General features: G+C 24.3%; 1 protein-coding gene across 1 annotated transcript; it reads left to right on the forward strand.

The window, feature by feature from the left end:
• The first annotated feature begins 10367 nt into the window (after positions 1–10367).
• Positions 10368–15345, forward strand: LOC145832283 (uncharacterized). The gene is made up of 5 exons (XM_082939602.1): positions 10368–10474; positions 11083–11139; positions 11995–12068; positions 14010–14146; positions 14430–15345. The coding sequence occupies exons 1-5, from the start codon at positions 10399–10401 to the stop codon at positions 15343–15345; spliced, it is 1260 nt and encodes a 419-aa protein (XP_082795728.1). The 5' UTR covers positions 10368–10398.
• The last annotated feature ends 911 nt before the right edge of the window (positions 15346–16256 follow it).

Here is a 16256-nt window from a genome sequence, read left to right on the forward strand (position 1 = left end):
TAAATTTAAACGAAAATTAACTAAGTATTGAATTTATGTTGAAAAGTTGTGTTCAAAATGGACCTAAAAACTTGTTTAACAACATATAAAAGAAAACAAAGTCTAAGCTTAAAACTTAAAAAAAATTGAATACATTTTTAGACCTAAGAAATTAACTTATAACGAAATAAACAGTCTTAAAAGCAAACATGAAAAGAGTTAAATGATTGTATGTTGGGCAACTTCTTTTAAAGAGGTAAGAGAGGACAATGCAGAGACATTTAAAAGCTTCGTAATTACGGTTAATAAGTTTTATGATAATTTTAACAAATACGACAAGAGCTTAGCATTCAATTACTTATTAATGAGTGTAGGTAAAAGTGTATGTAAAATGTTAAAGATGTAACTAATTAACAAAATAGTTTTATATTCAACTAAAAAGAACGATGAAAACATACATTTGTTAGAAATATAAGCTCTACGTTGTCTGATTGTAAGAATCTTGAGTAATTTTTACTTATTGTTAGTAATTATTCTTTTAAGGCTTAGGTCACAAACACGATTGATCTTTTAATATTTTATTAGTATTCAGTATTTTAAGTTTTTATTAGTTTTTCTATTTTTTCAAATATAAGGCAGTCCGCAAAATGTTTTCTATTTTTATTTAAGATCGTTAAAATGCGGTTGATAGCTATTTCAACAAAATGAAAAAAATAAGGTTAGTCAGTTATGATATTTATTACGGCTTACTAATATTAAGAAAAGTAAGATAAAAAAAATTTATGTATAAAAACAACTTTATAAACAACTTTTAATACACTAAATCACAATAACATTTAAATCTGTTTTGATTTTTTCAAATGTTTTTAACAAAAATGTAGTTATTTTTTATAAACCTTAAGTTTAATTTAAAATTTAGTACTTAAAGTATTACCCAAAAAATTTTCACCAAAGATTTTTATTTTTGTAATTGTAGTAAACGTTAATTTATAACCAACCTACAAAATAAAGTTTAGCTCTTAGCAGCTACAAAAAATATTTTTTTTCAAGTAAAACATTTTACAATCACTTGTTTTTAAAATTAAAAAAAATGTTATTCTATTACTTTATACTTTACAGCCAAAAGAAGAACTTGCAAACTTGAAGTTTTTAGCAGCAAGAAAATATTTTTTTAGTAACATAAAAAAGTATATTAAAGATTAAAATTAGCAAAATTGAACAGTATTACTCATAAGTAAAAATTTTAATTTTTATAAAACAGTGCACGTGGAAGTAATTAGTCACTTTTCAGAAAAATAGAAAAAAATGTTATATTGACATGCAATCTTAACATGTAAATTAACATATATGTTTCAAGTTAAACTTTGTAAGTAACTTTAAAAAAATTTTTTAAAGTAAAATTATTATTTCATACTAAACTCATTATCATTGTCAAGTTCCAAAATTAAAAACTTTATATTTACACTGTTAATAAAAACTGAATTTTGTTTTTTCATATGTTAACGTAACAAAGATAAATTTTAAGTTTTATTAGATAAGTTTTATTACGTATACAAAACAAGATATTGTCCTGTATAAGACGCTAAAAGGTATCCAAATGTTGTACGACTCGATAACCGAAAGACTTTTCGTGTATTAGATTCTAGGACCAAACATTTGAGCACTTTGTTTTGTTATTCAACAAGAAAAAAAAATATATATAAACAAATTATAAACTGTTTAAAGTTAGTTTTATAAGTTATTTGTACTCAAATAAGTTGTACATGTATTAAAAACTATCATACCAAACTAGTTTATGAATGATAAATTTGTTATAAGTTGAACTATTTTTAGATATAAAGTTGAGAAAAGGCAAGGAAATATCATGCAAATAAGCATTTAGCAAAAAAGCTTATTTAACATTCAATTTCAGTCTTGAAAGGCTTATAGCTGCAATATAGATTTTTTAATCTTTATAAGTGCTTAAGTAACGCTTAAAAAACTAAGAATATTCTAACTATTTGGTTTATTTTTACAGCTTTTATTTTATTTCTAAATTAAAATTATGTAAAACTAACCTTTATACAGTTTTGTACTTGTGAAAGTAATTAAGCAATAAAATAAAATTAGTTCGCTAACGTTATAAAATTTATTTTATGACATTAAGAACTATTTAGTATAAACAAACTTTTTGATTTATTATTTACTGAAAGCTAAAAATAAAACTAAGATAATTTTTCGAATAAATTATTTTAAATAAATGCAAATTATACAATAATTAAAATAGAACATTTACGATTGTTCCGAGTCGTAAATTTAATATACAATTTAACAACGTAAGTATTATAAGAAAAATAGTGAATATTAAAACTCTAAAGTCTTGTATAAAAATTTAACAACTATAAAGAACTTTAAAAAGTTTATTGAAAACTCGTTTGTAGTTTATTTTTAACAAAAACAATTGTTGTCTACATTTAAAAAAAAACAACTTTAGCTCTTATAGGTTGTGTTTAGCCCTACAGTAAGTAAAAGTTTTGATCGTGTTTTGTGTTTTAAACTAGTTTTTACGTTAATATGACAAGTCAAGTTCAAGCTGTTTTGTTTTAATAACACAATTAAAAGTACGATGTTGTAATTTTTTTTTGTTATTGACTGTTTTTGGTAGAAAATAATTGTTAATAAGTGTTGGTTGTATAGCTAAAAACCGTTAGCACTTTTAAAAACCTGGGCAAAATTCAAGGAGAGCTTTTATGTCTTTATCATCTTAATTGACAGTTTCCCGACGCTTGAGTTTCGTTTTCTTGTGGCAAGGTAAATCATTTTATTAAAGTTTAAGCTTTGAAATCTAGGATAAGGAAATAAATAATTCAAATGAATGAATTGTTTTCTTCAAAAGCTCAAAGAAAAAAAAAAACAGTTTGGTTATAAAAAGTTATATTACATGTTTTTCAAACCTCCATTGCTATCAAAATCTTTAAGTTGTTTATTTTTTAACTTTTGATTAATGTTGATTTGTAAACAAACTTTTCTCAAAAGTTTTATTAAATATTTATAAAGGAGTTTTTTTTGAAGTAATTAATCACTTAAAAATAGTTTGATAATCTTAAATAAAATCAAAATGTACCTATTTTTACTAAAAACTATGTTTTATAACTAATAAGTATTTATTTTATTTATACGTCTTTTGGAAAAGTATTTTGTAACCATATATAAACATTTACTTTTTTTTGGAAAAATAGAGCATCTAAAGCTTTTTTTTGTAAAAACTATAGTTTATTTTAGCAACAAAAGAAAACTTTTAGATATTTGTATTTTTCTGAATATTTTAATAGCTCAAAACGTACCACATTTCCTACAGTTTATAAAAATACATTGATTAATATAGAAACAGCTTTGAATTTTACTAAAACACAAATTAAAACTTTACTAAAAAGCAAAATAAATAAATAATTAAATACAAAGTACTAAGAATGTAATATAAACTTTAAAACATGTTTTTGCTTGTAAAACTCAAATGTCAAGAAAAAATTCTAAAGACAAAAGCTGACAAAATTAAAACTAAAAATAGAGTGTGTAAGTAAACCAAAATATTGTTACAAAGTTTTTTTCGCATTTCTAAGAATTTATTGTTACTTTTTGTAAAAACAATTGTAAACAAAAGTTTCAAGAAATTCAGTAAATCATCACTTTTAATTACCGAACTAGTTGCAATAGTTACAACATATAATTTTTCAACTCGTTTGTGTTTGTAACTTAAACTAAAAAAAAACAATGTTGGTAATATAGTAATATATGTATTACAGGTATGAAAGTAAAACTTTATGTTAAAGTCTTTTTTTTTAAACAGGCGACTTATAGCAAGTTTAAATTTAAAAGCTAGTATTAAAATAAATTTATTCTAAGCATGGGTATTCGCTGAATTGTAAACAAAAATAACGTAAAATTTTTCTAATAACTTTCTACAAAACTCTATTTAGTAAGAAAAATTGATAAATGAATACTTTAACAACTTCTAGGATACTTAACTAATATTCATTTAAATTAAAAATAACAGACTACCTAATAACTTAAAACTAAGTACACTTAGAATTCTTGATTATAAAGTCCTAATTTGAAAACAATTTTAAAACATTTGAAGACAACTCATAACAAAAAAAGTTCTTATTTATATTAATTATTTTTCTTGCGTGACAAAATATTTATAAGAATTCAAGAAATTTAAAAAAGGATCAAAATACATTTAATGCATTTTATCGGCGTCATTCGCAGTTCTTTTCTAAGACAATTTTTGCGATCATTAGGTCCTGTGTGAAATTACAAACTATTACATTCGTCAGGCTTAGAATGTAGTATTTGCGTGTTGTTAATTCAGATAAACTAAATTAAGTTAGACTTTAAAAACATACGCTGTTTTTAGTTAATTTTGAGCCTACAATGTTCAAACAATTAAATTACTTATCATGCATACATTAATTAACTACATTTAGTGAGAATTTTCTTAACAAAATACTTTTGTTATAAAGAAAGTTACTTGAAAGTAAATTTTATAGATAATACCTTTTAGGTTATTTTACTTAAGCACAAACTTTGATAACATAAACTTAAAAAATATTCTTTAAATTTAATTTTTTTAAGTATTTTATTTCAACTTAAAAAAAATAGGTTGACAAATAATTAGAGTCTACAAGTTTTTAATTTTTATATATTAATTCCTTTGTAATAACCAAAGACAAGTTATCTGAAATCTTATCTGAGGAAATGTTTTTCTAAAGCACCCAAAACCAGGTCAAAATTCATTCTTAATGTTGTAGCTTTAAAAAGTTTACTAAAAGGCTCTCACAAGCATTAACCAGTTATAGACAGACGTGCCAACTTTGATCGAATAATTCGTTTTTAGAAAAAAATTATTGATTTTTTTTTACTCTAAAAGTTTTTTCTACTGTTGATATGCTTTAACATGTCTGAAGTTCAACAGAGAAAGTCAAAGTTCCTTGTTGTTTGAAATAAAATGCTTTGGTAAAAACAAATAGTATATTTAAACAAAATGTTTGTTTTCAGCTTTTTTGCGTTAAAAAGAATTTATGTTATGTAAGTTGGTTTAATTACATAATTTAAAGTTCAAAAAAGTTTATATTGATTAATTTAATCGTTTATTCAAAATAATATAAAAAATATTTATGTGATAGTTTATCACATTATATAACAAAGTTGTAAAATTTTATGGTACGTAAATTTTAGTTTTACACGTCAAACTTTTAATTAGTTACGTCGTCTTTTAATACTGGAAATTTTTTGTACTCTACAAGTTGTAAGACAAGTAAATAACAATGTTTTTGAATAGATTAGGGTAATAGTTTATGTATACCTTTTAAAATGGTTTTATATCTCATTCTACAATATTTAAGCAGTACTTCTACGTTTTATAAGTGTGGATACTTTTTGTTAAAAGCTAGGTAAGTTCAAAGTAAACGTAGTGTTTTTAATTCCTATGTTATTAAAGTGTATCTAGAATTAAAAAAAGTATTGGAACCTAATTATATTGTAAAAACTAATAATTTTCAAGTACTGTATTTAAACTTGATAAATATTAATAAATGTATTTATCGTCTGGTTAAATTAAACTTACATTATCGTTTTTATAAACAAAATGTTTTTATTATTGGAAAAAAAAAATAGTAAGACTATTTGTGATTAAAAAACCCTAACAGATAACTGTTACATAAGACAAAGAAAAGAAAACTTATAAAAGGTTAAAAATATTACTTTACTTCTCATTATATAACTTTAGACAAAAGTTTGTTTGTATTCATTCACCTTTAAAAATGTATACTAACACAGTGGTGTTTAGGTTTTATTGAACTTTTAGCAAGTTTTTACACTGGCAACTAAAATAATTGATAAAAATTTAATTTTGTACGTTTATTAATATAATTGACAACTGCTTTATAAAAAATAAAAGAAAATTACTAAAAAAAATATTTTAATAAAAGATTACCTTTCTTGAAAAACAAATAGTTTGTTATTATTTTAAAGCACTTTTTTGTCTTTAATCGATATAATACACAATCACTTTCTTATAGTAAGGTTAACATCGAAGTTTAACTTTTTTTTTTCTAAAACTTTATAAAGAATTAAAAAATGTTCATATTGCATAAAACATTCTTAAAAATTCTAATAAATCCGAAACTTTTAAAAAACATGTTTCAAAAGTTTTTGCGTTTAATTTTTTCTAAAAGTTATTTTTAGGTAACAATTTTTGATTTTCAAATTTTATGATTATATACTTGAGTATTCTAAGTTATACATCATTATAAATGACAGTGGTATAGTTTTTAATCAATTTTTATTAATAAAAACAACTTGTGAAAAAAAACTTAGTTAAAGTACAAAGAGCTAAAAAATATCGCTATAAGTTTAAAAAAATAAAAATATTAAATTTTTACTTTAGTTGTTTATTTTTGCTCTGTAAGATCATGATAAAATTTTAAGCCTTTATCAATCTATAGATTAGTGTATATAAAATTACGAAGATTTAAAAGCATATTAAATTCTCAGTAACCGTGATAATGTCGTTTAAAAGAAATGTATATAAAGACTTTTCTTGCACATCTATGTTAAGTAGAAAACTTCTTTTACCTCTTTTGTATCTCATCACTGTTTGTACAAAACTTTACATGTTTATAAAAGAGAATAGGTCACGTTTTGTTTGGATACCAATGTAAAAGTAAAATAACTTTTGAAAGTGTATACTACAATATTGACAAACGCTTTAGAAAAACAAATGAAATAATTGTTAGAAATTTCCTTTTCATAAATTTCAAAACACTTTTTAGCTGTTTTTTAGTTTAATACGTTTAAAAACTTAATTGAAATTCGTTTGTAATATTAAACGTATTAAAAACATTTATAATATTTTTATCAAACAGGGAACATAGTATTTTTAAAGTAGTTTGACTACTTTTCTTACCTTTTAGAATAATCTGGTTAGTCTAAGTTATTTAGAAATTGCAAACTTTCTTAGTAAAAATGAATGCCGTACTTTAAAAATTTGTTAAGAATATATAAATTTTCAACTTCATTTATATATATATATCTTCGTTATGTAATCTTAAATATGTTTTTAATTTTTTTGTTTGTACAAAAAGTCTATATATTTTTCTATAATAAAAAAAATTGTTATTAAGTTTATACATTTTTAAATGCAATAATGAAATTAAAAAAAATACTTTATACATTTAAACGTTGTAAAAGCGTTAAGTTAAATAAAAAACTCAAGCGTCAGTCAAAAACTAGTAATAGTTGTTTCTAGTATATTTTTCTTTGTTATTAATTTGAAAAGGAAAACAGCTTATAAAAAGTAGCAACGTTTTTGATGTTTAAGATGACAAGTAGCGATCAAACACATCTATAATTTCTTTAAATACAACTGAAATCACTTGTTACTTAATTATTTGTTTTTGTTCTAACCTTTCTAGTTTCTAACTGATCAGCAATGTTGTATGGCAATTAGTATTTGCCGTCATTCTAATAAAATGTGTCGAGGTGAAATCAGTACAACACAATTCGAAATTTTAAACGTTCATTTCAACTTCACGTCATTTTGTCGTTTTTGACCTTGCAAAGACAGCATTGAGGTTGCTTTCGTCTTATTAATTTATTCTGAAGTATTGATTTTTATTCAATCTTGAAGTCATTTTCGTCAGGGTAAAACATATCTTAAGCACTTCTGAAGCTTACTAAATTGTACACGATTTGTAATAGCAACAAACAACTATCCTTTACATTTGAATTTTTGAGTTGTATATGTTTGTAAATGAACCTTACCATAAATGAAAACTAGTCAGTTCTAAATCGTTAACAATTGCAATCGTTGTTTAAATAAGTATAATTACAAGTTAGGTATAAAATGTTAGTTTTGTTGAAGACTTTTGTTTGTGACTAAACTTCTAATAGTAAATTTACAATGTTAGATATCTGAAGGATGACCTAAAAAAACGTTTAAGTTAAAATTTAAAATTAAGCAAGGACATATTTCCTTAGTAAATACGTTTGAAAAATGTAAATTTTAAATAAATTGAATTTTAATATATGTATACATATTTTAACTATTATAAAAATCATATAAATGCTAATGTAAGGTACTGTAATTTGTTATGGGTAATTGTTAGCTTTTAATATATTATAAGCTTGCAAGTATAATTAGTGCCTATACAAGTGTATTTACTAAGTTGTTGAATATATAGTAAAACATGTTGTTTTATTTGTGTAATATTATAATATACCTAGATAAAAAAGCATCTTACCAAAATACAATTCAAACATTAAAAATATGTACTTAAACCAAAGTGTATATTATTTAAACCGTAAATATTTCAAAAACAAATAGCTAAAAACTTCATTTGTAATTGAGATTACATAATTTTTTTAGATAATTTACTAGTCCACTAAGAAAAAAACAACAGTGTTTAAGTTTGTAAAAAAGTCGCATATTAAAAAATAAACTTTTTATGTTGTAAAAACGCATCAATTTATTTGTGAAAGAAAAATAGAGTGTTAAGTTTGTTGATAAACCACACGATAACATATATGGACAAAGAAGTATTTTGTTCTGTACACTAAATACATTCCCTTTATAAAGTATATAGTAGTCAAAATATAACAAAATTTAAACTCCAAAAATTCAAATATAAACTGTGTTTTTAATTTAAATATGCAAGTTAATGACATTTTTTTATTAATTAACTTCTTTTTGTTTTACTTTTGTTTTTTCATAATGGTATTCATCATACTGCAAAGTACTATTTTTTAGCTAAGACTTTTCAAAATAAATAATATAATTGCTTAATTTTTTTTGACCTTCTATATTGTAAATACCTTATAACAGTATGTTCCGTTAATATTTTTTACATTTAACGTAAACTTTTTATTTACAACTCATCTACTAAAAAATAAGTTGTACATGCTATTAGTATAGTACTCTTTTATTTAAATTTACGTATATCCACTTATTTCAAATAAATAGAGCAGATAAATTTTTTTTTATTTTAGTTTAATTACATTTTTTTATGGTTAACCGAAAATAAAATCTACTTAATTAAAAAAAAATACTAAGATAATTTAAAAGCAAAAGTTATTAATCAACTTTTATTCAAGTAACTTTGTACTCTAATATTAAACATTTCTTTTAAATAAAATTATTTTACGAAGTTTTTAAAAACTTTCACTGGATTTAAACTAATAAAGAGAGTTCAATAATCTTTAGGAAAAAAAAGTCAAAAAATTTTAGTTAATAAGAAAAAGATTGGCATTTAAATTTTTTAAAGTGCAAAAAACGGTACTTAATGGTTCATAACATTTGAAAGGTGTAAAAAGAAAACAAAAACTTAAGCTTATCAGACCTGCGTCATTATTTTAGTTGAGAAGATATTTAAGTATTACTAAATATAGGTTTTTTGTTAGAGGGTTTTTGTCGCTTTTTACTCCTTAAAAAGTGCATCGGCACTATACAAATTTCTGCAAACTTTTACATTTAGTTTAAAGTATGAAACGATGGGCTAATCTTATATATATCAATAAAAAGAACACTGAACATATTAAATTTAGAAAAGCATTGCTAAAAAAAAGTGAGTTTATAATATTTTATATATACACATACATTTCAACTTTATGCGAGTCTTCGTAGAAAATTGTTCGAATGCTTTTTTTTTTCAAAAATATATAATTGATAAGTGGTAGTTAACCAAAAAAAGTAGAAAATAATTATTTTTTTAATCAATTTTTCATAAATAAAAAAGTATAGTTTACTGTTTAATTAAGTTAGTTCTTTTATTTTAAACTCTATTTTTTCTGTGGAGTTAATAACTGCAAGATCGTGCGTTCGTATTTTGACGGTGAATCGATTGAAATAAAATATAAACAATTTATCGAAGTACTTGATAGTAAAAGTTGTATTACATCTTCAGTACTTTTTAGATATTATTCAAAAATGTAAGAGAAAACGCGAAGAAATATAACAAGAGACTTTTAGAAAAAAGTCCTAACAGCCGAAAAAGTGAAAAATCTTTTACTTCGTCGTTTGTTTGAGAAATAAACTAAAGCAGTTTAATCAAAACTCAATTGAATTGGATTTTGTTTGATTCATTGTTTGTTTAGGTAGAATATGTATATAACTGTCTTAAGATTATATTTATACATTAGTGTTAATGTTTTTTTATTATACTTTTACAGTAATTACAAAAAGATTAAGTACTAAAGTTGGAATAGAAAAAATTACTTAGCATGTTTTTACAGACTTTAAGCGTAACAACTGTATTAATAGTAAAAACTCAAACTGTGTTCAAAGTATTAATTAAAATAAACTAAATTTTACTAGATAAAATTTCTCAACATTTTATAATGATAATGGAAAACAAAAGTCTACTTCAAGCAAATAGCTTGAAAATGGGCGCATTGAATGTTGGAACGTCTCCTGAGTACAAAATCGTCGTAATTGGTCCAAGAAGAGTCGGAAAATCAGGTTTGGTGTTTAAGTTGTAAACAAACAGTGTAATGTTTTTAAAATAAGTTTATACTCGAAAAAAATTGAGCATAATGTTTTTGAAATTACGTAAGACAACAATTACTGAAAACTGTTTTAGAGCTCATAAAAGGCTGTTAGACTGTGTGAAGCTCTGATTAAAAACAATAACAATTTTTTCTATCTTATACATAATATTTTTGATAACTTTTTTAATAAAATTATTCTCATATTTTTGAATTTTTCTTGTAATTTTTTTGAATAACTTTTTTAATGCTATTTTAGAAAATTAAAAGTAGTTAAATTTTGTTCTTAAAACTGTGATATAAATTTCTGTTTTTTTCTATTTTTCGACATCAATTAATATTTAGTTTAATATTCTAGCTCTAAAATACTACTTAAGTGTTTAAAGTTAGTGTCAAGACTAAAAAAACAATAGATAAACTTTAAAAAAATAAACACCTTCACTGATGTTAATTTTTCATGCAAACTTTTACTTTAACTCTTTTTAGGCGTTTTCTAATTATACGGCTATCTAGTTCTATAAATGTGGTTTAATTTAGACTTAAATAAATTACAAAAAGTTGGCAAATCTATATATTTTTCAGCTTTGGTTGTTCGATATCTTACAAGAAGATTTATTAACGAATACTTGGAAAATACAGGTATTTATTTATATTTTTTTGTTCAAAAGTATATTTTAAACTTAATTTTTTTTTAACGTTTATTGAAACGTATTGCGCTTTATTAAGTTTTAAAGTTAGAATTACATTATGAAAATTAACTTTTTATAGAATATTTTTAATAACACTTTCAATTTTAGCGTAGTACATATAAGCCTACGGATCATAGTTATAAAACAATAAAATTAAACTTGAAACACTTAAAAGAGGTATTAGCGGAAAATTTTATATTGCATAACTCATATACTTAACATAAGAATAAACATATTTACCTAATTTTTAAAGATTATCTCCATGTACTACAAGGCATCTAAACAAGCACTATATGTGGTTAGAAAATTACTTAATATAAAGTACGTTTACAGTGTAATAGCTATATACGACTATATTGAAACACAAAAAAATATCGCGGCTGTGTTTTATCTCTGAGTATACCGGCGTCATTGAAATTTTTATGTAAATCACACCTAAATGTTTTTTTTTGTCTTTACTTTTAGGTTTTAAGTAGATATTAATGAAAAAATCAGTTTTGAGAAGTGTAAAAAATTAGAAAAAGGTATAAATGTAAATACTAGTTGAAAACAAAACCTTTTAAACTAGAAAAAATTAACTAACGTATAAGATACTTTTGAAATAACTTATTTTCTTAATTTAAAAAATTATAAAAACGTAAAGACAGACCAACTTGAAGCTTAGGTGTAGTTTAGTAGTTTTGAAGTTTTTCATATAAAAAATGACATTAAGATTTGCATAAGTATGCCAATTTTTAACTATATACGTTATTATAAGCTAAAAACTGCGATTATAAAAGAATAAGAAGTTTTTTTCTAATAACAGAAATGACATGCAATAGGAAAGTAAGAGTTGACGGAGAATATTTGAAACTAAACATTCAAGATTCGTCAGAAAAAGTTAGTGCTTTTATTTACAAATAGATGCTAAGTAAGTATGATTACTGTCTAATTTTCTTGTATTTTCTTATCTAACTATACTCAAATTAAATACTTTGAAATGAATTTATTGATGTATTTTAAACTTATTGCATAACACTTATGTAAATCCTTAAAAAAAAGAATAATAGATAGAAAAACTAAAAATACCTACACGCTCTTTGTATATTTCATCCACTAAAGACAATGTTAATTGTTATTAAGTATAAATATTTTTTTAATCAGGTCTTTTCAAGTAAGTATTTCTCTTCTGTTATATAATGTCTTGTTTTTATCTAGACAAATAGTTTATCTTTTATGAAAAATTATTTGAACAAATCTAATGGGAAAAATTTAAGAAACATATACTTCTAACTTTTAAAAAGTTTACCGTATCTTTAAGAATAACCAATTTAACTAAAAAAATATACAATGCTGAAAAAGTTGAATGCATTAAATTAATGATATTTTAAATCTAAAGGTGTATATATCATTATATTGAAAACTTATAAATAGTTTTAAAATTAAACTTTTTAACAAAAAATTTACGGTAAAATCGAACTATTTTGACGTTATAAAATTTCTAAATTTTTTTTGGTAGTGTTTATATCTTAATTTTGAACTCGGAAAGAATATCTATGTAGATATAAGAAAAGTTTGTGTGAAACATGAGAAATTTTTTTGGTAATTAGTAAACTTGTTTATCTATGATTTGAAAAAAACTTTATATACGTTTATTTTATAAAAGTCAGGAATATAAAAAAAAAAAGGTTGCAAAAGTTTTTTTATATCATGAACAAAAAATAACTTAAAACAGATACAGTAGTAGGTTTTTAAGATACTATTTAAAACTATTGAAGTTGTAAGTTAAATAAAAATTGATTCGTTTTTACCTAATGAGTCCTATAGAAGTTTTTTCAAAAAGTATACTAAAAGAAAGAACTGCATAAAGTTCTTTAATAAGTGTTAGTGTCTTTACTCGTATTCTAGTTAAAAACCGTTAAAAACTTTGAGATTTGAGTAAGTTTACATTTTTAGTACATATCGAAAAGATTTATTAGACAGTAACTAATTTTATCGTGCTTTGAAATTTCTATTTTTAACTTTCTAGAAAAAAAACAGGATATTCTAAGCATGTAAAACAGATTATAAAGTAATTTAAAACACAAATTGTCTTAAATTATGTAGAAGCTTTAAAAAGTTTTACTATTAAGGTTTTTCTTTATGTTTTCATGTTCAGTTTTGTTAAATGTACTGCTATTTTTTTAAATACACAAGTTATTTTTACTTTTTCTACCTGAAGATAAAATTTTTGCTTAAACTTTACAATAAGTTTTTACAGCAGTTTTTATGTGGTTTTAAATTATGTCGAAAAGTATTTTCTACTGCTCTCTGTCATAGTTTTTATTTTATTTTAAGCTTATTATACTAAATGTTGCTTGTTTTTATTATGTAAAGTTTGTAGTTTTTGAATATTCTGGTTAAATTATTACAAGTTTTTTGTTAAATTCTCAACGCTCAAAGCATTTGGTCTTAGGACCTGGTGAGCAAATAACCTTTTGGTTATTGAGTCGCACACCACTTTATAAGTTACCTTAAAAAAAGTTCTGACTAAAATAAGACTGATAACAAATGGGTAGTGGGTACTATAATATTGAATGTTTGCAAATTAATAAATTTCTCAAATTTTTTAAAGTTATTTAATCCTGTGTATATTATCTATATTATAAGTTTTAGTGACCTTCTTACTAATTGTTACAAGTATAAAAACTTTATTATATATCTTTTAAAACCTTATCTTACTTTAATATCTTACTTTTAAAAACTGTTGTTCAATATTGAAAAAAAAAATCAATATATTACATTAATGAAAGGTAACAATGATAGCACACGTGTGTAAATTCATCGTCAAAAATTTTTTAGAGCATGAGAAGCACATCTCTTGACCACTACTACAGGTGGGCTGACGCTATCATGATGGTATTTGCTCTCAACGATCTCAATTCTTTTGTGCAGCTAAAATCATTGTTGAAAAGACTAATGGAGAGAAAATCTGAAAAGTAAAAATACAATTATTTTATTTTACCAAAATGTTAACTAATTTGTATAATTTTTTGTCAAGTTTTTATACAAAATTTATCTATTTTTTTCAAGTTTTTCCATAAAATACTTGATAGATCACTTTATTAGCATATATGGCTGTTTAATATACTCATTAAGTATAATATAAAATAGATACATAAGTATTATGTGAAAAAAAACAGCAGCTAAAAGTAAAATAGTTGTGTTTATGAATAAAATCAAGTTTAATTGATGTTAGTTCAATTTTGTTCAAACTTGCAGGTTTTCAACACCAGTAGTTCTTGTTGGAAACAAGTGCGACTTGGAAAGCTCGCGTTCGGTTACGGAAGAACAAGCTCTTGAGTTTGCAAAGAAGCTTGGTTGCAACTACTATGAGTCATCGGCAAGAGAAGGGCTCATGACCTTGGTGACTGACAACAGCAGTACTGAAAGTCTCACAACGACAGAAATCGACTTGGACACCCAACACTCACCAACGGAGCTTGAGAGTTTTTCAAAGGACCGAAAACGATCGAACTCAGCAGATGTGGGGCGCGTTTTAGGCGGAAGGTTTTCGTCAGTAACAAAAAACTCGTTTATAAAGCGGTGGGCGAGCCAAAAATCTCTTAGTACAATTTCTACGGAGGCTTCAGCGAAACAGACTTTTGCTGCTTCAAGTGACAACGAAAGCGACAATGAAGAAACTACAACGCGTCACAAGCGAAAGTCCAGTTCTGCAGTCAGAGCAAAAAAACTTTTAAAAGCGGCTGGAAAACTGTCGCCGATGTTTGTGAGAAAGCTGTCGCCTTCGCAAGAAAAGAAAAAACGAAACAAGAAAAACGAAAATGTCATTGTGATTCCGGGACTGGTGATGAACAGTCTGCAAGTGACCAAAAGCGTGTGTGCAATCGGAACGGGGGACGCAAACTTCATGGCGATAAACGCCGAAAAATTTATGCCCTGCCAGCGAAACTACTCAAGCTCCACGGACAGCTCTTCATCCTACTCTTCCTCGTCTGTCTTCAGCAGCAGGGAGAGTTTCTGCTCGCAGCCGTTTGTGCAGCTGTGCAGGGAGGCTAAGAGAAGGCGGAAAATTGCTTCAGCTGAGAAGTTCCCACCTTTGAGCGACACTTTCGCGAAGCCGCAAGCATTTTTGTCGCCGCACGGCAGCTTGCACCCGATATCGATGTTTTCTTGAACTAAAAGAATGTTTTTCTCTTCCTCACCATGGTTTTTTTACTGCCTTTTTGTTTGTTTTTTTTTTGACAGAATTCTAATCATACGTATTCAGTAGTGTTAAAAACAGTCATCACTTACGAGTATAAAAATTCCCGTTTTCTATATTTGCATTATTTGCTTCAAAATAAATGCGTATGATTTTTAGTCGTTTTTTTTGAAGGTGAAGCTAAAGTTTAAAGGCGTTTAACACTTTAATATATTTTTAGTAGAAATATTTTTAGTAAAGTAGGGTGCTGAAAAAAAAGTTTAAAAGAGTAGTCAAAGAAAAAAAATATATATAAAAAAACGAATACTTAATTTTATATCTAAGAAACTATAAAATATCTTCTTAAATTATATTATTTAAAATATTTTATATTCGACTATTTTATCATTTAAAGTTTGCTTAGATTTATATAGTTGGCAATTTGCAGCAATCAATAAGCAATTTAGTCAAACTGGAAAATAATTGTAATTGACTATTATGGCACTAATGCGATTAGCACGGATCAGCAGAAATAATACTAATGCTCGACTGCTTAATATCAATTTAATTTATATAGACATTTCAAAACTGAATTAAACATGTGTAGTTATAATTCAATGATTTTTTTACGGTTTATATGTAGAAAAGTTTTCTATTTAGTTATTATAGCAATATTTAGCATTTATTTAAATAGCTGTATAGTTTATAAAAGGTGTATTAGATTTTTATTCTTACTATTGTTTTACTTGCAATAATAAATAAAAAACAGGCTATTTTACTTTGTAATACGTATTTATATGCAAATTTAACAATATGGATTTTGATTAACTGAATTAAAAAGTATTTGTTGTAGACATTTTCTAACAATATGTAATTTATTTTAGATTTGACCAACAAGTTAAAAC

Source organism: Thalia democratica, chromosome 3 (genome assembly GCF_965202585.1).
Source record: "Thalia democratica chromosome 3, ktThaDemo2.hap1.1, whole genome shotgun sequence".
Lineage (NCBI taxonomy): Eukaryota > Metazoa > Chordata > Thaliacea > Salpida > Salpidae > Thalia > Thalia democratica.

Excerpts from the sequence above, each read along its gene's own strand:
- LOC145832283 (XM_082939602.1), top strand. The coding sequence starts at position 10,399 with ATGGGCGCATTGAATGTTGGAACGTCTCCTGAGTACAAAATCGTCGTA. Across the intron at positions 10,475-11,082 it reads AAGAAGAGTCGGAAAATCAG|CTTTGGTTGTTCGATATCTT; the intron begins GTTTGGTGTTTA and ends TATATTTTTCAG. Across the intron at positions 11,140-11,994 it reads CGAATACTTGGAAAATACAG|AAATGACATGCAATAGGAAA; the intron begins GTATTTATTTAT and ends TTCTAATAACAG.